Below are 20928 nucleotides of genomic sequence, written 5' to 3' on the forward strand. Positions count from 1 at the left end.
TCTACAAGACCTTTGAAATTTCAGTTATGTAAACAGAAGGACTAGGATGTCCGCTTGTAGGTTGAAACAGTAACTTTGAACAGTTATGAAAATCACTTCATGGATTATATATAAACAAGATAGTCACATAGTAGCCATCATTACTGCATTTTGTACATGACTGAAAGCTGTATAAAGAAACAGATATGACAAAGAATATTTCCACAACCTGTGCCTCTGCTGTTTCACCAGTGGAATTAACTTGTCCTGTAGGAAGCAGTAAGAAAACCCTGCTTCTGCGACTGCAGTTCCACGTGCGTTTTCATCAGCTGCAGCCTCAGCATAAGCAGATTCATCGCTGCGCCATCCTCAAGGTTGTGCGGCAAGGGTGCCTGTTTACCCAGGGTATTCTTAGAGGTTCTTTTCAGCTGGATCCCTTCCCAGTCTGGTTCATCACACGGCTGCACGAATTGCTGTTCCAGCGTAACACTGGAGGTGGCAGCAGGGGCCAATTAATGTGAAACCAGCCTGTAACCGATCACATTTTCGAACTGAGATGTGAAGTAAAGAAATTAATGTTACCTCTGGTGGGTGACTTGACTGGGAAGAAGGCATAAAATTCTGGTCTGGCAGCTGTTTGTTCTCCCTTTGTCTTTTACGATAAATATCCTTCAATGATGATAGCTTCATTTCATCAGCAGAAGACAACTTCAACAGGAAAAATTGCTACATTAGTTTATCTGACACAGTCCTCCATCCCCAATATAGATAAACAAGTTGTGGGGTGGTTTTAGCCAATACGTCAGTTCAGAACAGAAGGCGGCTTTATTCAGTGCACCCAATTTAAAATGGGGTCTTTAATGAGGCACATACACCTTTAATATACTATTTAGTCTCTTTTCATCTCCTATACACACAATTTCTTTTAAATGACAAAAGAAGGTCAATAAATTCCAAGTGACTTTAGCATGGGTAAATGAATAATGAAGGAACAGAACATGAGAGACTGAGCTAACAAAAGAGGTCTCACAGAAAAGTTAGCTTCTGGAGGACTGATTCTTTCCATTATAGAAAAAAGCAAAGATGACAAGCAACTATAAGGCAACTTTTAAAACATGTACAAATTTTACCTCCTCTGGTGATACTTTTGTGGACAAAATATCAGCAAACCCGCTTCTGAAATTCTCTGGTAAAGAGCGATACATCTCCTTTTCATCTAATTTCCAGTACGAAAGTCCTGATAAGAAGAAACAGTGAAAGAAAAAAAAAAAAATTTACAAATTTCAAGCTCACAGCTATAGAATAGGAATCCCAAAATCCATTAGTAAGATGTTACTTTGTCAGCTAACAAGAATGCTGTATTAATTATTTGCATCTATTGCTAAAGAATCTCACTAAAGCATTTGTTACCAGAAGTTACAAAAATCTCAACGCAAAGCACAAGCAACATAATCAGAATTATATCACGTGGCATCAGTAACAGAAGCTATACATCAGTGAAAACATACAGATTTACTCTTCGGTGTTCAAGGAACAAATTCTCATTTACCACAATTGGTTGTTTTTCTATTGATGCCAGTACAGCACTTAAAACTTGTATTACCCAAGGAATAATCCTAGACAGCTACTTGGTACTACAAACTCTTCAGTTTGGTACTCAACAGCACTCTACAGCATGCAAAAAGACAGACTGCCAGGACTAAGAGGGATGGCTCAAGAGAAACAAGATACATTCTCAATCCCACTTTAATTTCTTATACATGTCCCACTCTCAATGGGTTCTGAAGAAGCAATAAATATACAGTTTGCAGGGCTGTATCTCTGTGCCCCTGTTTGTAACTGAAATGAATCCACACTGTTACAATCAAAATATGTGAATTAATTTTTTGGCCTTCCCCCCCAAAAACCAGCACCAACAAAACAAAACAACCCACACACACCAAAACCACCCACCCACCCAAAAAAAGCCCAACAACCAAACCCCCAAACCTCCCCAAAACACCACCAACCACCCCTCACACACACACCCCAAAACAAAAAAAGCAAAACCATACCAACACACAAAAAAGCACACATGCACCCCCTCTAATTAAAGAATCACCACATCACACACCGCATTATTTTGTTCTCGTCTATTCACACAGTTATTGAATCATGCCCTTGGCTTACAGGAATTCTGCCTCTATTACCATGAACTCCTGTGAGTACTAGACCAACAATGCTAATATTTAAAAGATCATTTGATATTGAACCATGATGTTATTAGTAATTACATAATGAAACAGTTTCAAACATAAAGCTCAGCTTTGAAATGTTGAGAAATTTGAAGAAAAAAATTGCTGCATGTGCTACATCTGCCAGCAGCGATATGTAGGAAGTTCCATCAGTTTGAAACACAAGATCAAGAAAAGCAGAATTATGCTTTATCAAAGTTTAATAGCTTGTTGGTGCTCAGACCCTCCTCACCTCTGCAAAGTTATTGCAGATACATTCTTGTATGAGTTTTAAAAAATGAGAATTCAAAAGAAAAAGGAAATTTAAGTACAAGAAATTAACTATACCTGAAGCTTCAGACACTAAGGAATTCGGACTTTCATTTGGTTGACTGAGGTAAAAAGTGTAAGGTGGCAAAGCAGCATCAGTAAGGTTTGTCTAAAATTACAAAGGAAAAACAGGTTTGTAAGGAAAATTGCAAGGCAAAGGAAAAAAAAAAAATCAAAGCTACAATTTTAAAAAATTGCATGTAAACGTTATTAGTCTTCTTAAACAAAGAGATGAAATTTAATTATACAGCATTATCCAAACCTGTACAATTTATATTCAGGGCAATCACAATCAAAAGGGGAACTAAGCTAAGCCACATAGAAAATATCACTCTTTTAATTAAGTCATGTGTCTGTCCGCTTGTGGAGCATTTTTGAGATTAACTGTTACAAAAATACACTTTTTGGACAGTCATCTAAACTTTCTTGCTCCTTAAGGGGTGGAAGTATATAGGGGGATGACTTACCAATAAAGTGTTACTCTTTCCTCATCCTAAGATTGGCATTTCATATATTCAGCTGTTATGACTCCACCTACCACAAATCCAGACGTAAACACTGTCTATCATCCCAGACAGACAAGATACTACATACCCTTTTTCTCATCACTTCAAACTTTCTAAGCAACCTCCCCAGCTAATTACAGACAGAACTTTGAAAAGGGTGGGACCAACACATGGAAAGAAAATTCACATAATTTAAGATTTGCTACAACTGTCCTCTTCCTTAATCAAAGGAAGAAACGTCATTGATATAACACAATGACACAAAAGCAACTGAGTGAGGGCAGCTAGCTTTAAAATGGTCATCTCACATTGCTCTTTTCTACCATACTTAGGGCTTTGTGTTCCATTACAGCAGCTTAACAGTCACGCTACTTGGCAAATTTATAGAGCTCATACAATTGAGGACTAAACCAGGATAGAAACCATTGAGTTAACAAAAGTAAGAAAAAAATTTAGAACTAAAGCTTTTCAAGTTTTTGCATGAAGTACCATCTCACCTCAAGGCTATTTTGTCCCTCTTAATGTTTTTATTTAGGTATTCTCCTTTGCCTAAGGAGGAAGAAAGGAAAATGAAGGGGTATCAACTGAATTCTTACAAAGGAATAGAAAGATAAAGGTATTTTCAAAAGCTGACAGAGAAAAGAGACAATCCACACCAGATAAATTTGACTCCTGGTTTGAAATATCCCATTAGAGTAACATCTTGTTTCCACTGACAAGAGAAGAGTAGAGACAGCAAGTCCAAACAGCTGCTCTTACACTTTCTGGATCACCCTCAAAATGACTACAGGAAAGAAAACAGACCCTGCCTGGAATCAAGTGATTTGTATTTGCTAGTTCTATTCTCTTGTAGGTGGAGCCATTCACAGAGTTTCAGGAATTATTTCCTTAAAAACAGCATAAGGAGAGAGGTCTGTGACAATTAATATACTGAAAGTAATTCTAAAACTTCATAGTTACATGTATGATGATTACTCATACAATCATGTTGCCTAACATCGTTTTGGATCAGAAATATTATACATCATTAAACTTGCCTACCCAAAATAATCAGATTTGTGGACTTACACAATTAAGTCAAACATATGGGGTGGGACACAAACCAAAATCTTCTCAAAATAAGTATTTTGAGATAATTCAGCAGTCACAGCAATATGCATTACTACAAATGGTTCTGAAGAGCCAATCAGGTTTCCTAAATGTCTATTGTGGGGGTTGGTTACTTTTAGTAACTAGTGCTGTAACTGTGCTTGGAGTAGCTCAATTTACCCAAATCAGTCATACACAGTCGTAAAATAATGTATTATTCTTACATAAGCAATACAAAAAAGAAAAAAACCCAACCACCAAAAAAACCAAAACCCACCACCATCAAAACATGTTTGCATTATAGCATAACAGGCTGCTAAGAACACTAAAAAAGCCCAAACCAAACTAAACCAAAAAATTCCTGCAACTTAAAATCCCAATTGGGAAGAATACTATCTATCCTGAACTAATCCCTCCACATGCAAAGGGATGTTCAAAGATCCTTCCAAAAATTATAGGGCATAATAAATTACCACGACCTGAAGCTTCAACTGAGAATGTGACTATTATCTCTATAGGGGAAGAACACGTGCCACTTAGGTAAATTAAGACAAAAACTAGGCAAGGAATAAAATAAGCCAAAATCACTATAAAAGTATAGAATGATCCAAGAAGTGAACTCTGCCCACATAAACTTTAAACATATAAATGGGAACACCACTACTCAAGTGCTTAAAGCTAAGCATGAAAGACCATACTGAATCAGAACATACTATAACACTGAAAAAATACCACCAAAAAGAATGAAATTAGAAAAACACCATAACATAGACTTACATTCTCAAGGGGTAATGTCTTTGCTTGCACATTGTCTTGCATAGAGTTCACACATGATTCTTCAGCATTTATTCTTTTTGGTTGGTTTTGTTTCAACTTTTGCGCCCATGATGTTAAAGACTTACTATATGGTAAGAAACACACACATACACCATAAGTACATACGCCCTTTTCAGTGGGGACATGAAATCAATTTCTTCTTCAAGGTGAAACATAGGCACTAAAACTCCACTGCCTTTGTGCATTTTTGAGAAACAATATAAAGTAATGAATGCCGAAATGTTTTAGGGCTCTTTTTAAAAAAAGTAAAACAAAATAACAAAACCATCCACAAAAACAAATCACTGAAGGGAAAAGTGCTAATCAACTGCACCCATAAATAAAATGGTTTTCCTACTACAAAAAAAAAATCATAACAAAGAGCTCCATATTTGTAGCCAGGCAACTATCTTTTGGTCTGTTCAAGCAGATGCTGATCAAAACTACAAAATTAAGCTGGAATGCAGTGTTTTTTCTTATTTTGTTATCAGTCTGGTTGTAAAGATTATGTCACCTAAGACACACTAAGGTTGCCTTCCAACTCAAGAGAACCTTCAAGGATAAGAAAGATCAAAACAAGATATAGAAGGAAACGGAAAAAAAAAAAAAGGGCAGAAGAACAGAAACAGAGACATCCTGAAATTCTTCTTAGAGGTAGATGTGGAACAATTTTGCCATTTTGTTAAAAAGCAACTCTTTGAAAAACTACATACTGTCCCAGTTTGGGACATACAATGGAAAGAATGAAAAAAGGTTACAACTACAAATCAAAAACCAACACCACCACACACAGTTTGGGTTAACTGTAATTCCACTTTGGTTTGAAACCTTTCTTCCTTCAAAATGAGTTCATAATACAAAACAGAAAGCAATTTCAAAGAAGAAAAACTTGTATTTTATAAAAAGGACAAAAGAAAAAAAATCATACATGAATGATTTCAAAAGGTGTCTTAGAAAGGTTTTTCAAACTGAAACACACTCTTGAATGGAGCTTCTCCAGCTCTAAGTTTTCCTGGCAGTCCATGAACTGCAGCTACCCCCCTCATGGAACTGTCCAACATGAATCGAATACTGGAATAAATCCCAGCAGAAGGGAGGAAGAGAACATATATGATCTACTTATCTGCTGTCTGCTGAGATAACACATTTCCAAACCAAATCCTCTAAAGAAAGCTGGTTCTATGTTTTATTAAATACTAAGAAAATGCAAGTTCATTTTCACAATTCTCCATTATTCCAATAGCAAGAAAGTTTTTATCTCTGCAGACTACTATCGGGGACCCACAGCAACGTGCTGCCCACGACACCTCTGATACTGCTCATGGCCACACGAAGCCACTGCCATTACAGTTCAGTCTGACAGGGAGAGTAAAATACATTGTTAAATTCTGTGCAACTACAGCAGTGCTTGGTCAGTATTATTGCCAAATTAGCTGGCCAGTCTGTCAAAAAAATAAACTTGGTAGATCCACAGATCTATTGAATAGAGCAAAACAAAGATCAACTAAAAAAAACCCAACATGTTTGGCTGTTGTCTGATACAATTTATTGCTGTAATGCATGCATATAAGCTGACAAAAAAGACTGGTTGAGCACAATAGCAAAATATCAGTCATATAAAACTGGTAATCAGCACCTAAAATTCTGGTGCACAGATAAATACTATATGCAAACTGTATCTTAGCTCATATCTGCACAAAAAGTAGATTTTCATATTTTTCCCCAATGTATCTATAACAGATAAACACTGCAGATGCAAATATGCATAATGCAGAAACAGTAGACTAAACAAGTAACTTTATCTATCAAGCAGCATAGTATTTTTTACAGTCAAGAGGTTCCATTCAATTTTTACACGCTCCCAGTTACCAACAGCTGTTTACTGAATGGGGACTGTCTACAATAAATTAACATATTTGGAAAGTTTATCACGTACCTGGGTTTTTTTCCACATTGACCTTCATCAACTTTATGTTCATGTTCAGCAGGAAAAACTAAAATATCATTCCTTCCTGATGAAAAATTTTCCTCTATTTTTTTTTGTAAAAGTTCTCTTTTATTTTGAACGCTGGCTACAACTGGATCACTCTGCAATACTGCTGCATCACCCTGTCCTTGTGAAGTTTCCTCCATGTAGTCTGTGCACTTGCTAATGTCATTAGATTTGCCAGGGTTCAGTTCGGAGGCAGAAAGTGTACCATACCCACTATTCATTGAAGCATCATTTGCAAAACATTCCTGATGACTTTCTGCTTCATTAGATCTAAGTTGATTGACAATGCACTCATTTTCTTCACAGATTTCAGAACACATCCCCATTTGACTTTCTAGTGATGAAGAAGTGTCTGTAAGCTTGGCAGGCAAACTTCTGCTCTTGCCGGCACCCCAATTGCTGGTCTGCAATTTCACTAACTGCCTTATCTCATCCTGAATCAGCTATAGAAAAAGAAAGGGCAAAAATTCCTGTGAGATCATGCTACAAATCACATTTATACTGTGATGCATCTTTAAGTCATGTTATTAGTGAGAGAATTGAGTAGTTATTTCAAATAACTCAAATTTCTCAATGTGTAGACATCTCATGCATAAAGTAGATATATGCATATTGTGCAAAACAGTAAAATGTGCATGGTAACAATCCTTAATTCCATGCAGTGAATTACAGGTCTCAGTAGTCATTTAATAATGTAAAAAAACATGCATGCATGTATTTACTACATGCCTTCAGAACTATAGTTACCTACCAGCCAGCTGAAGAAATATAAACTATTTATGTATGTCATTAGAAGTGGACAAAAGTCTTTTGCTAAATTTAGGTCTAAAAGAATTTATAACTTGGATATAAATTTTTAAAGATTGCAAGGATGCTTTAATGGAAGTATAAACCATTACTCTATTACGCTAATAGGAATAATGTACCTCTGTAAGATTATTTGCATAAAACTTGACTTTAAAATACCCGATTTAGATAATATGTTATTAGGCTGTTCATATAATACGAAGACCTACATTTTGATTGTTTTGATATCTGATGGAGTGGAGCAAACCTATATTTAGATCACTTTAAGATATTTAACAGGTCACTCTTTAGCCTGCAGTGTCTGTGAAGAGTTATTTCAGTATATTAGATAAGTAATATTTTTTTAAAGCTTTACAGTTGTGCACTGGTATACTGTAACAGCTCTGAGAAACAACTAATGCTTTTGTCAAGGCCTATGAAAAGACTTCATGCTAGTGCCCATGGCTGTGTTCTTTGGCCAGCAATCAGCACTTCTGCAGAGTTACACTGAGATTACTGAACTCTGCATGTGCACACAACTCATTACACATTATAAGACCAGAGTATATAGAGGTTTTCAAGAATACATTTCAAACTAATTTCCTCAGGGGTGGAGAAAAAAAAAAAAAGAACTTGCAATAATTTTACAAACATGGAACTCTACTAATGTTTTTTCACAGATCAACAGTATGTTACTCACATATGAGTAACAAGTGGAAAGCACAAATTGAACAAAAATCATTTGTTCTCTGAAAGTAAGAAATAAAAAATAAGACTTAGTTTCAGAGGAACCTACATGTAACGCTAGTCAGAAGTAAGCCTCATATGTTTTATTAACCTGCAACAGAATTAACAATTTAATTTCAGCTGGCTTTCTATGCAAAAAAAAAACCACAAAAAAACCCACAAAAAAAACCCAAATCACCCCACCACCAAAAAAACCCACCACACCACAGGATGAAGTCTTCTGTTATAACAATATTTTTTGTTGTGCTAATGATTTCAGTCACGACTGCAGCGATCATTTGTGTTTAATTCTGTGATTCAACACTGTCAAGGAAGGTAGTGAAGGAAGAACAAAAAGGAAGAAACAGAATTGTGGGGAAAAAACCCAAACTGATCAGATTGTCTGCTGACATTTAATCTTTGTCATGAATAACTTGTGCGGGTAGAGTAAAAGGCTACTATTCTAATTAAATAGCACTTTTACTTCTCTCTGCATAGTCATAAATGAAGTCTGATTTTAGGATTATCCACAGGTGATGATAGTTTGTCATTAGCACACTTGTCTTCTACTGTATAAATCACATAAGCCAAGGGCAGACCCCACTGATTCCAAAATGAACTCAAGGTCTTTTGATCCATATTTTCACATGGATGAAGATACATTTTTAAAAGCACAGTTGGTCCTGAAACAAGCATAGAGCAAGCCTTATCTCAGAGTCACGTCAATGCTAATGCAGCTTCTTGCTTTTCTACCACAAAGAGTTAATTATTATTTTTGTCTTTTTATTAGTCTTACTAGAATGTGTTGAGTTGCCTGTATTTCAGTATGTTCACTAGGTCACCGGCATACCAGTTTAAGTTTGGAATAGCTCCATCTATTTTATCTAATGCACTCATACAACTGAAAGTAAATTATAGCTGTTGATTTTATATTTAGTGTGGCAATTCATGCAGTTAGTAAGTCCCTGCTGAGACCACAAACTCAACTCTTCCAGAGGTAGCCTTCCTATTAAGAAAGACAAAAACCGGCAAAGCCAACACAGTGGATTAGTCAAGACTATGATTAGCAACAAGTGAATCAAACCACTATGGTAAGAGGAAGGAAAGGGTAAGGAAACACTGGCAGGACAAAAATAACAAGAGGGGGGAGGGGGGGGGAGGGGGAGGTGAGTGGGGAGAAACAGGAGATAGGATAAAAGGACAGTACCTCTTGTTAATTCATTTCAGGAACTGTTGATTATTACTAGTGTAGAGGGCATCAGGAAAGGGAAGGGAAAAACAGCAACCAAAATGATGAAGATAATAAGCATTATATATTTATAGAATTACTGTCTCTTATACATACATATACATTTCTTCTGTTTTAATGCATAAATATGGTTCAGCAAAAAAGTGAATCTTCACATGTGTCATTTTTCATTCTTAGAAAGGAGACTGTTCAACTGAAAGGTGAAATAAGTGTTCAGCTATTACAGTGAATGTTTTCTTATGCTATATACTGTCTAGATGAGGGAATGAAAAGTTGCATAACATTTTCTAATAAAGAGAAAACTACAATGTCTCAAAATTAAAAATTATACAGTCTAACAGTTAATAAAAAACAGCATGTACCTATGAAATCCAATTATCCTGTGGGCATTCTGAACCAAATGTTTGTGAAAACAAAACAACTGAAAACAAATAATCCAAGAATCTTCACTTCTGAAATGGTTCCTACAAGTTACTTTATTAATTAGCCAAGGCTGTCTCAAATATGCATCCTGTAAATAGGCATTGCAGTCATCCACTTCCATTAACTGCCATCTGAATACACTTACAGAAAAAGATGAGTGCCAGAGGCCATATTGCATTCTTTTGGAGGGGGGTGGGGTTGGGGGGGAAGAAAAGAAACATTCAGCCTAAGGTACCTACATGAACAAATCATTACTTACTTGGATTTGATGGTGGAACTGCTCTTGCTGGGCAACTATTTGTTCTTGACATTGTTTTTCTACCAGTCTCAATAACTGTAGCCACCTTGTCTATTAAATCACAAAGTAAAATAATTAAAGCACAGTCATATTGCATCTCTTACCTTTTACTCTAGCTACAAAACAGTTTTGTAATTTTATACTTAGGTGTTGACATAATACAAAATTTAATAACAGCACTGTGGTTGTCCACTCCACAATACATGCAGCCCCCTATAATGTCAATCAATGGAAACAATTAACCATGGACACATTCACTTAAAAAAGGGTCATTATAGACAGCAAAATAACACATCTCTACATCAAATAACTTAAAAGTAGAAACAGCTACAGTAGAAACAGTAGAAACAGGAAAGTACAGTCAAATTTTGGAAAGGTTGATTCCAGTTCGATAAATTATAAGCAATTTTAAAACTGATAATTAAACATCCCTATGTCCAGTGAACCATTTGCTTCAATAAGAAATTCTTCTCTTCAACAATCCAGCTAAAGGCCATGATGCATAACTATTTAGTGAAAACAAAAAAAATAATTTAAAAAAAACAGATCGAATATATAATGTTGCTAAAATGTGCTAAAATCTGAATTTTAAAAACTGTTTTATGCTAATGTTTGTGGAGCCTGATAGTTGACACATAGGACATGGCACATAGAATGCATGTGCCTAGACACAGACATCTATATTCTTTTCTTAGAGCTGTTAAAGAGCACCCAAATTAAGCATCTGTCAAGACACAGTTTGATGGACCACAGCCAGAAAGTTCAAAAATTCTGCAGGAACAAGCCCATGGTGTGGAAACCTTATGTTCCTTACGGAGACTAAAAATAATGATAAAATTTAAAATAAAAAAAGGACAAAAACAACATTAAAAAAAGGGTTTGAGAGAATTAGCTGATTGAACCTACATCGTGATTTTTGTGTTGTTTTAAACATGGAAACAAACTAATCAGGTACACATCTTTACAAGTGGAATAAATAAATAAATAAACTAAAACAGATTCCTTTTTAGAAAGAAAAATTCTAATTTCTAGGATCACTTCAGACCAGTTTGAAGTACTATGATTTTAAAGGTTTAAATTTTTCAGTTCAAAAACTCACGATCTTTAAGTATTGTAACTTTAAAAAAAAATTCACATCTGTATTGTAAAACACTAAGATAAAAAGCTAAGATATTGTAAAAAGCTAAGATAAAATTGCAGTAAAAGCCATACATGTGATTAGTTCATACATTGTAAAAGGATTTGTCCCGTCATGAAGTAACATACTTATATAGATCTTGCTGCAAAACTATATCACCATTAGATTTGTCTCCCAAAATGCAAAGCCAATACATTAATATTTTTTTCAAATAAACTTTAATATCAAATACCTCACAGTTCTTCACAATTTCTGAGTCAGCATTTCCAATGTTCTGGATATCTTGCATAAAGGAGGCAAGCAGCTCAACAGAACCAGGCATTAATGAGGACCTGGTATTCCCTGAGTAACCAGAAACTCCATTGGGATTGGATGAGGGACTTCTAGTGAAACATGAGGGAAAATATTTCAATTTTTTATTGCGCCAGTTGTCCAACATAGTGGCCAAAATAATATACTACATATGCTATGCAGCCATAAAAGAATTATACACTTAATTTACATTGTGACCCTCATAATGCTGAAAAAAAAAAACCAAACCAAAACAGTATGGTCATAAGAATGAGAATGTTTTTCAAGAAAATAAGAATGAGGTTGTTTTTCAATAAAATGTGAAAGAATCCACAGCATGCTTCATTCTTCTCTTACATACTATTAAAATGCAGTAGCTTTCCAAGAACAGAGACATCATAATCAGCATAGATATTACTGCTTACTAGTACAAACGTCAATCAGTACAGCTTTTCATCAAACCTATGTGCTTCTCCATAGGTTCTGAGGTCAGAAGCTTACAGATACAAGCTTCAGTGTAACCATGATTTATGAAATCCAAGACTACTGCCTTCTTTTGAGAAGTTACACATGCAGTAAGCGACTTGTTCTCATCTTAATAGGTTAGTCAAGAAGAACCTCTCCTAATCTGTCGCTTAGGCCATTAGTCCATATTTGCCCCTCTTATTGAATGGGAATACCTTGGGCATTGAACAGAAAAACAAATCAGTTTTTAGCTAAGCTGCTGTTCTCTACAAACGACTTCGCATAATGCATGATCTGTCCAAAGAATTATATCTTACAAATTGTCCAAGACAGGTTTCCCCCCCCGCCATTCTAAGAGACACAAGGAAATGGAAGTTATTAAATTTTTAAGGAAGACTTCACAATTCTTTCGGTTAGGCTTTTCTCATTAAGGATTATACCTGTAAATGTAAAAAAAAACCCTAAAATATATTGCAGAGTATTACCTATTATTTCACCTTAGTAACAATGTTACTATAAATGCATACTAAGCAAAACAAAAATAATAAAAATATTTTTTAGGAATTCCTTCAACACATTACCTGTTACAATTCAAGTTACAGAGCGAGCTGTGGGTATTTCTCACATCAGAGTCTGCAGAAGATGAAGGGATTTGTTGTACAGTATTCACCACATCACAGTTTTCCATATCTTAGTCCCAAGTATGACGTTACCCTGAAAATATAAAGAAGTAAGCATCACCTTCTTATATTTAAAAGCCATTTAACTTTGTTGTTTGAAGAAACAGAATTTGATTAGAGACGGTTGTTTCAGCCAAGCCACCCCAGAAAGCGCTAGCGTTCCACAACGAACCTCTCTTCCCTATCCTCTGCTATGCTTGCAAACAGGTGCTATTTAGTCAGCCTTGTACTTGCTGGGACTCCTACAAATCAAAGAGATTCCTAGCTGTGCATCACACATCTTGACTGGGCTGTTAAAGGTGTCTGAATCCAAAGCATCCCAGGTAGAACAGTGTTGCTGGGGTTTGGTTGGTTGGTTTTTTAAATCTGAGGCTCCACAGACCGTTTTTGAGACTCCTGTGAAAGGGCCCATTATCAATGTATTTAAATCTGCTGAACAGGGATCTGTGCGTTCACTGGAAGAAACACACCCACCAAAAATTAAATTCGAGACCCACCGAGTTAGACTGCAGTTGACCAGTTCTGCCATTTGTACATGTAATATTTGGCTTACTTTTTTCACACAATGCTTGTTTTATTACTACTATATAACCGTAATTCAAAAAGCTTTGAAACTGTTTTGAGTTACATTTCTTGCTGATTAACAAACAAAAAAATGTCGTCAAACAGGAATCCCAGAGCAGTTAAAAACAGCAGCCGGTTAACTGAAAGCATCATAAATAAATAAATACAAAATACTTGTGTGATGGTCTTACAGCACTCAAAGCAGCAGTTTACAAGAATGGCTGTAGAGAAACTGAAATATTCTTCCAGTTTCCATACTTCCACTAAGAAACACTTGAAATACATTGATACAGTTCTTCTATAGTTCTTATTTCAGCATGTTCTACACCCTAATTCATCCTATGTTCTAACACTGAAGAAAAACCTTACGATCATTTCACGGATGGAGAACAAAAAGAGACATTAAGAAATATCATCCTAGTGGTCTGTGATAATACTACGAATAAAACCGTGCTGCCTTAAAGAAGCACAACACCTTCGAAGCACAACACCTTCAAAGCACAACTGTTCTTTACAGGGCTTACAAGGACATGCTACTGGCTTTTACAGATTTAAGTTTTCATTATTTGTAAGTACATCTATCCCTAACAGATAGCTTCAGAAGCATAAAAATTATTTCCACCAGAAGGAAACTGATGGACAACTGTCTGATTTTTCCCTGTTTTACTGGAGCCTGTTTGGCTCTAGCAGAAATGTTTTCCAGGTACTCACTCAAGCTATCTCCTTTGGGCAGGGCTGAAAATGCAACAATTAGAAGGAAGTTATCACAGATACACATCTCTTTGGCAGAACTTCTTGGGATAAATGAAAAAAGAACAAAAAGCCTTTCTTCTTTTTCTAGTGGTCAGAAGTCGAGAAAACTTGAAGGTTATCAGGCACCTAACCTGACAGATAAAGCACTAGCTGCAAGTGTCTCTGGAGCAGCTGGATAGCAATGGTGGGGGCTACATTAGTCACCCCCATCTCCCCAGGATGAAATCATGGGTGGCCTATCTCAGCAGCACAGCTGATGGGTGGGACTTAGCTGTGACACAGGCTCGTTTCATAACCTCATTACAAGTCTGCTAGCAATAAAAAAAAAAATATTAAGTGAGCTATAACTGGGCTGAGGAACAGCTAAGCTGTCATCTATTGTTTCCATAGCACAGAACAGTCCTTACACGGCCAAGTCCCTACATAAAGGAGCAGGATTAAAAAAAGAAGCTGCAAGGTATTTTGAGTCGTAATTATCAGTACTGATTAAGATGCAAACACCGGGGCCAGCACAGACTCGGAGACCGTGTGGCTCTGCATCTCTTCCTGAGCGAGATCGGACTGTTTTTCATTCCTCTCAGATAGCTAAGGGGTGACAGGGCACCTCGGTCCCCGCTTCCCCTCCCGCCACCGGGCCCTCATCTCCCGAGGGACCCTGAGAAGAGACAAGGAGCCTCTGGGCTCTGAAGACCCCGTCCCCTCACGAAACGCCCTCGCCCCAAGAGCTAAGCCCCCTCTAGGGACCCCCTCCCCTCACAAGTGACCCCCTCTCACCACGTCTGCCCCCTCAGGGTCGCCTCCCCTCAACTGGTGACCTCTCCTCAATTGCCCCCCGCCCCCCGGCGTTCCCTCCTCTCGTAAGTGACCCCCTCCCTCCCACTCAAGCCCCTCAGGCTCCCCTCACAAGTCGACCCTTACCCTCAGCTCTGCCCCCCTCAGGCTCCCCTCCCTTCACAAGCGTCTCCCTCCCCCTGCTCTGCCCCCTCCCCCCGGGGACTCCGCCCCTACCGCCCCCCCCCGAGGTCAAGCTCCACCCCCACGCTCCCATTGGGCAGCTGCCCCTCGCTATCCGGGATGTTGACGGCGCCACCGCCCAGGATTGGCTGGCGGGCCCGCCACTCGTCGGGAAAAGGGGCGGGGCGGTGGAGGCAGCCCCGCGGCGCTGGGACGCGGCCAAGTGTAGCCGCGCTGCCGGCTCCGGCTCCGCCACCTGCCCCCAGGGCTCTCCCGGTTCCTACCCGCATTTCTGGGAGCCCACGAGGAGGCGTTCGCAGCGGCCCGAGAGCTGCCTCCACCAGCGACCGTTAGGCGATAAACAGGCGCGGCCCACCGCCTCCTTCCCGGCGATTGGCGGCCGAGTTTCGAGCGTGGTGGTGTAGAGGCCACTCCAGACAGAGCTCAGCTCGATGATTGGCCGTCTTGACCGCGCGCCAGGCCGCGCCTTCCCTTCTGATTCGCTACGTGGAAAAGTACGCGCGCCGCCGCGAGGGGGTTGGCTGGTGCGGCTACGCGCCGCACTGTTTCCCAGATCCTGATTGGTAGTGGATGGACGGCGTGCGTAAGCCCGCCCCTAGCGCAACGATTGCTTTTCCAAGTGCCAATTAGCCTGGCGGTAACACCGCCCCCCGCCTCCGCGCGGTGCGCATGTGCAGAGGAGCCCGCCGAGGCGCCAAGCCGTGGGGGCCTGCATAGGGCGGAGTACGCGTGCGCAGCGGCGGCGCTTGCGCAATGCGGCGGCAGGAGGGGGCGGTGGCGCTCGCCCCGAGTCGCCTGAGGTAAGAGATGGCGGCGCGGGCAGTTGACCTCGGCTCCGGCCAGGAGTCGGGTCTGCGGCGGGGCCCCGTTCGCGACTTCAGTCCGGAGGGGAGGCGGCAGGCCTGGGAGGGCCGGGGTCGTGGCGCAGCGAGTACGGAGCCACGGGTCTCGGGCGGCCGCTCCCCTTTACCTCCTTAGCGGCGTGTGGCAGCTGTGGAGCTGCGCTGGAGCCGCTACTGAAATCTTGCTACTCGTCTCGTTTCCTGGACGTCTCATAAGCAATGAAATCTCATAAGCAAGGCTTTTTTTCTTTTAATAATTAAAGCATTGTCATGTTAAGATCTTTTATGCACTCTAAGGCATGTATTTCTTGGAGGCTTCTTGTGCTAAGTGAAATCTCGAGAAAACTCTCTAGTTCTATGTTTACTCTTGTTATAGAGCGTCAAGGAGTAGAAACAGGCTTCCAGTAAAGATGATTTTTTTTTTTTACCTTGTCTATTAAGATCGGGCAGCGCAGACAGTTGTCAGTCCTGGTTTCAAAACAAGCTACTTTAAATGGGCAGTGCCCATATTAAACCTACGGTTAAGTATCAGAACTAGGTAGTAGTTCTGCTCATTTTTTCTGCTTGTTTTTTTTCAGAAAAAAGTTATACCTTCTAGTGCCACCAAGTGGACATCTTTACTTGCCAATAAAAGCTTGCTTTAAAATTATTTTTATTTCAACAGTTATGTTCAACTTTTATGGATGTTTATGGCTAAGTGATGCTTCTTCACACACTGAAGTATTTTCTTCTGAATCAAAATATTTCAAGCACAACAGCTGCTTACCTAATGCCTTGTTAAAGAGTGCCATTTGACAGCAGTAGAACCTGACATTCTTCATTATCCATGAGGATAATGCATACTCCCATGCATACTTTTCTGGCTTTGTTAATAACTTGACCTGGGAAAAATCAGCATGTGAAGTAGTAGTTGAAAACCTGGTGGTCTGCTTACTCCTTGATTCTCTTTCTTCTATCTGATGGACTATACAGGAAGTTATGAGAGTAGAGCAGGATGGACAAGCTTGTTAACAGGATCAACATAGAATACTTCTGATTTGAAATGGAATTTACCACATTTGCTGTATTAGACCACTCACCAAATCCTATGCACACTAGAGCTTGACCTCAAAATCTGGAAACCACTGTAATGGAGCAAGGTCAAAAGAAAAGTCTAGATCAGGTAATCTGTTTGGATAAGGATTATTCTGTTTCCTGTACTAATCTAGCATTAAAAAAGGAATCTTAGAACTCAAAATCATAAATCAGTCTGTAGCTGTAAATATACATACCAGAGTTCTGCTGTGTATTGTTAGTCAGCTGTTTTGACTGAGCAGTTGTGCATCATTCTTACAGGTAAAAATCCATCTCTGCATTCTGACTTGTTTACACTACTTGAGCTCTGTTCTGCCAGATCTGACTTCTGTTATCCATATCCTTGGGACAGAAATGTTCTACGTACAGTCTTGATCTTTTTTTTTTGATTGTTGTTTTCCCTCTACCTCCTCTTTGCAGTCTTCCACAACTGTAAGCCAGCAAACATGGGAAGCCAAGGCATTATTGGGCCAGTTATATTATGTAAATTTACTGCTTCTTCCAGCAGGTTTCCTTCGGTACTTTAGAGCACTGTTTAAGGCAACCTCAGAGGAAGATTCCTATGTCCTCACCTGTCATCCCTTGAGGTAGTTCAAGCATTTGTCAACATGTGAATTACAGGTACTGGTGCCAGCAAGACACAACCTGGGCATGAGTGGAGTGTCCACAAAGGCTTCCCAGTCACACTGCAAGATAGAAATAGCCTCTCTTTCACCTCCTTTTTTTTTTTTTTTTTTTTTTTTTTTTGCTATCTGTAGTATTTTCCAAGTGTTGGTAGGAGTACTAATTTATATACTGTTTTCCACATCCCTTTCAACAACGAAATAATAATCTTGGACTATTTTAAGAAGCGTAGTTGCAATGAGAACTGAAATTCCATTCAGAATGGTAAATTTTCAAGGCAAATGCCTATGATACCAGTTCAAATTTATTTGAAAATAAATCTCAGTATCAAAATATCACTCAGGACGTGCAGCTAAACTAGACTGTCTTAAAACAACGATTCTCACGGTAAACTCCATTCTCCACTTCTGTTTCAGGTTTCATTCCAGAGAAACTGTGTCCCCATTTCTGTATGAATGTTCCAAGTTTATTTCCTTTTATGTTCTTACGAACACCATCGTGGAGACCATGGGTTCTGAGGAAGCAGCAATTTTCTCTGCTCGGAGTGCCCTTACTTCAGGCAGCAGGAAAGAAGAACTCTTTCAATCTCATTGGACTAACTGAGGCAGAATTAAAAGAAACATTTGTAAGAGGTGATGGCCCAGGAGGTCAAGCCACAAATAAGACAAACAACTGTGTTGTCTTGAAGCATATTCCATCTGGGATTGTAGTGAAGGTAATTATATTTTATTTCATTAAGTCACAAATTGCATTGTGTCTTCCAACTCTCCTTTCATAGTAAAGCATAATCACAGTGCAAATGTCTTGGAGGAAAAGTTTGTATGTATTGTAAAGAATCTCAGCAAGAAGTGGTTTTGGCTGTCAGCAGATAAATAAACTTGGGGTCACAGCTGATCTTCCTGGCTTTGACATGCAGTACTATTTTGTAGTTTTCAATAAAATGTATCTATCTTCATTGTAGCTGTCTTTCAGTGGCAGCTGCCACATTCCTAACCCTCCTGTGAGTTAGAATGTCTTCCTTAACAAGTTGATAATACTCATTTTGCAGATTCTTTTTAAGCATTACTCTTACCTACTTCTTGTGGATTATACTTTGAAATTCATCTTTGCTTCCTTATCACAAGGGGAATATAGTTACATTAGACTCAGAAGAAGCTTTCCAAGATAATACAGAAGCATTAAAGATTAATGCAAAAGCCAGTCTGACAAGTTACATTAACAAAAAATTATTAGGCAGCCTCTCCAAAAATGTATCTGGATACAAAAGTTCCAGCAGTTCTTGGTAGGAGGATGCTCTTGGCTTGGGTGGGGGGAGGGGAGTTTCTGTACTGTAATGGCAGGAATATGTAGACTGAAATGGAAAGCAGAAATAAAAACAGGCTAAAGTTCCAGTTAAAACGTCCTGTTCTATTTTTTCAGTGTCATCAAACAAGATCAGTGGAGCAGAACCGAAAGATAGCCAGAGAAATCCTGCAGGAAAAAGTTGACCTTTTCTACAAAGGTGAAGACAGTGATGTTTTTAAAGAGAAGAAAGCATCAGAGAAGAAGAAGCAGGAGAAAAAAAGAAGAGCAAAGGAAAACCTAGAAAGGAAAAAGCATTTTAAAGAGATGCAACAATTGGATAAGAAATAAACATGTGAAATACTGACTTGCCCTAGTAGGGTAAGGGAAATGTTTGTCATTAGACCTAAACACAGTTTTCAAACTAGCAGATGATGTAGGGCTTTATAAGCAGAACTGAAATACTGAGTATTGACCTGCTATTCTTGTAAAACTGACGTGATAAAAGCAGTCACGTATTCCTACTTCTGTCTGCCATCGTCTCATTAATGACTTTTAGCGATCAGTTTTTCTGCCAAGTTCCGAAGATGATGAACCAATCCTTGTTAAAAAATAACTATAACCTCTCCGCTGTTGTTAATGGAGACAAAAAAAATCAATACATCTACTGCCCTACTACTAAGCTGATACCTTATGATGCTTTGTAGGAGTTCCAGTACATACAGAGAACAGCCCTAAAGCATTATAACTTTCCATTCTTACTCAGCCAATGCCTCTACTGACACAAATCCTTTATAAAAACAGTGACCAGGTTTAGATACTGGTTCTGATGGTGTAAACAGACATGCTGATGGAAGAGATACCAGTTGCTGGTTGCCTCCTTCAGATCTGTTAGCTGAACAAATGCTCTGTCCTACTCCATTATGAATGAAGTTTAAACAGAAGCTTTACAAATCTTATCTGGAGTGGTGAAGAGCACTGGGGTGGAAGGCACTCCTGCAAGTGAGGGTTGATCCATCATGTTCCTCAGTTCAAAGCTAAAATTGAGTCAATACAGATAAAGACCACCACATGTTGGAAGCTGCCTCCCCAAGGCAACAGAATCCAATTCATCCAAGCTGTGAAGTAATTAACTTTGCCTCTTCATACTGTATTTTCTTCAAGTATCCATATCTCCATATGTAGTAGATATCCCAGATATCCCATCTTCCTTAGGATTTAGATTTGATCGTACAATAGTAAATTACAGTCATTTATTATGTTTATGCTATGCTGCATTTAAACTTGGGCATTTTGGTATCATCACTCATTCTGCCAGTTTCCCATTTTGTGCAAATACATGCAGCTGCATTTCCTTTGTTACTGTTATTTTGAAGCCACTAGTGAAGTATACTTTACTGTTTTAATCCTGTTAACAACTTTAATTGCTTAACCAGAATTTCTCTTTAATTTTTGGACAGCACCCTCACTGGCTGCCACCAAGTTTTGGCCTTCAACAGTGAAGGGAGAGTGCTTCAAGAACCAAAGCCATAGTAAGTATTTTGAAAGCAATGGAGACTACTAGCAACTACATCGCCTTCTTACAGAGATCAACTGCATCCAGACTGTGCCATGGATGGAAACTCACCAGCAATCTGCAGGCCCGTTCCCTTGTCCGTTCCTGAACTTGAGCCTCCTGCATGAAGGTTAAATTTTTATCTGTTGAGAGTTCTTGTTCATGGAGTATGAATCCGATCAAAGTGACTGTACATAGTTTTAATACAAACTGTTAATGAAAATAAGCTTTATTACGTCAAGTAATAAATACATACAAAGATGCAAATAACAGTTTTA

The 20928-nt window shown here is 38.8% G+C and overlaps 2 protein-coding genes across 9 annotated transcripts in view; one reads left to right on the forward strand and one right to left on the reverse strand.

The window, feature by feature from the left end:
- MPHOSPH9 (M-phase phosphoprotein 9) overlaps nt 1-15732 on the reverse strand; it is a 32778-nt gene extending 17046 nt beyond the window's left edge. The window contains exons 1-9 of one of the 2 annotated variants that reach the window (XM_049805867.1): nt 15538-15732; nt 12884-13016; nt 11779-11929; nt 10370-10459; nt 6870-7369; nt 4895-5018; nt 2541-2631; nt 1110-1216; nt 562-687 (exon numbers count right to left, since the gene is read on the reverse strand). In XM_049805867.1, the coding sequence (XP_049661824.1) occupies nt 562-687; nt 1110-1216; nt 2541-2631; nt 4895-5018; nt 6870-7369; nt 10370-10459; nt 11779-11929; nt 12884-12990 (1296 nt within the window). In that variant the 5' untranslated portion in view covers nt 12991-13016; nt 15538-15732. Of the gene's footprint in view, nt 1-561; nt 688-1109; nt 1217-2540; nt 2632-4894; nt 5019-6869; nt 7370-10369; nt 10460-11778; nt 11930-12883; nt 13017-15217; nt 15260-15537 lie in introns of those variants that run through there. The other variant, XM_049805868.1, reaches the window with a different exon arrangement.
- A 242-nt stretch (nt 15733-15974) lies between these two features.
- Nucleotides 15975-20920, forward strand: MTRFR (mitochondrial translation release factor in rescue). 7 transcript variants are annotated; one of them, XM_049805897.1, is made up of 6 exons: nt 15999-16074; nt 16781-17278; nt 17696-17811; nt 18231-18529; nt 19234-19476; nt 20556-20920. In XM_049805897.1, the coding sequence occupies exons 4-5, from the start codon at nt 18266-18268 to the stop codon at nt 19444-19446; spliced, it is 477 nt and encodes a 158-aa protein (XP_049661854.1). In that variant the 5' UTR covers nt 15999-16074; nt 16781-17278; nt 17696-17811; nt 18231-18265; the 3' UTR covers nt 19447-19476; nt 20556-20920. The 7 variants fall into 7 exon arrangements, with proteins under 7 accessions (XP_049661850.1, XP_049661854.1, XP_049661855.1 ...); XM_049805898.1 differs by having other exon boundaries at nt 16002-16074; nt 17089-17278; XM_049805899.1 differs by lacking the exon at nt 16781-17278 and having other exon boundaries at nt 16002-16074.
- Nucleotides 20921-20928: the final 8 nt, after the last annotated feature.

The sequence above is a fragment of the Accipiter gentilis genome, chromosome 7 (genome assembly GCF_929443795.1).
Source record: "Accipiter gentilis chromosome 7, bAccGen1.1, whole genome shotgun sequence".
In the NCBI taxonomy this organism is placed as follows: Eukaryota; Metazoa; Chordata; class Aves; order Accipitriformes; family Accipitridae; genus Astur; species Astur gentilis.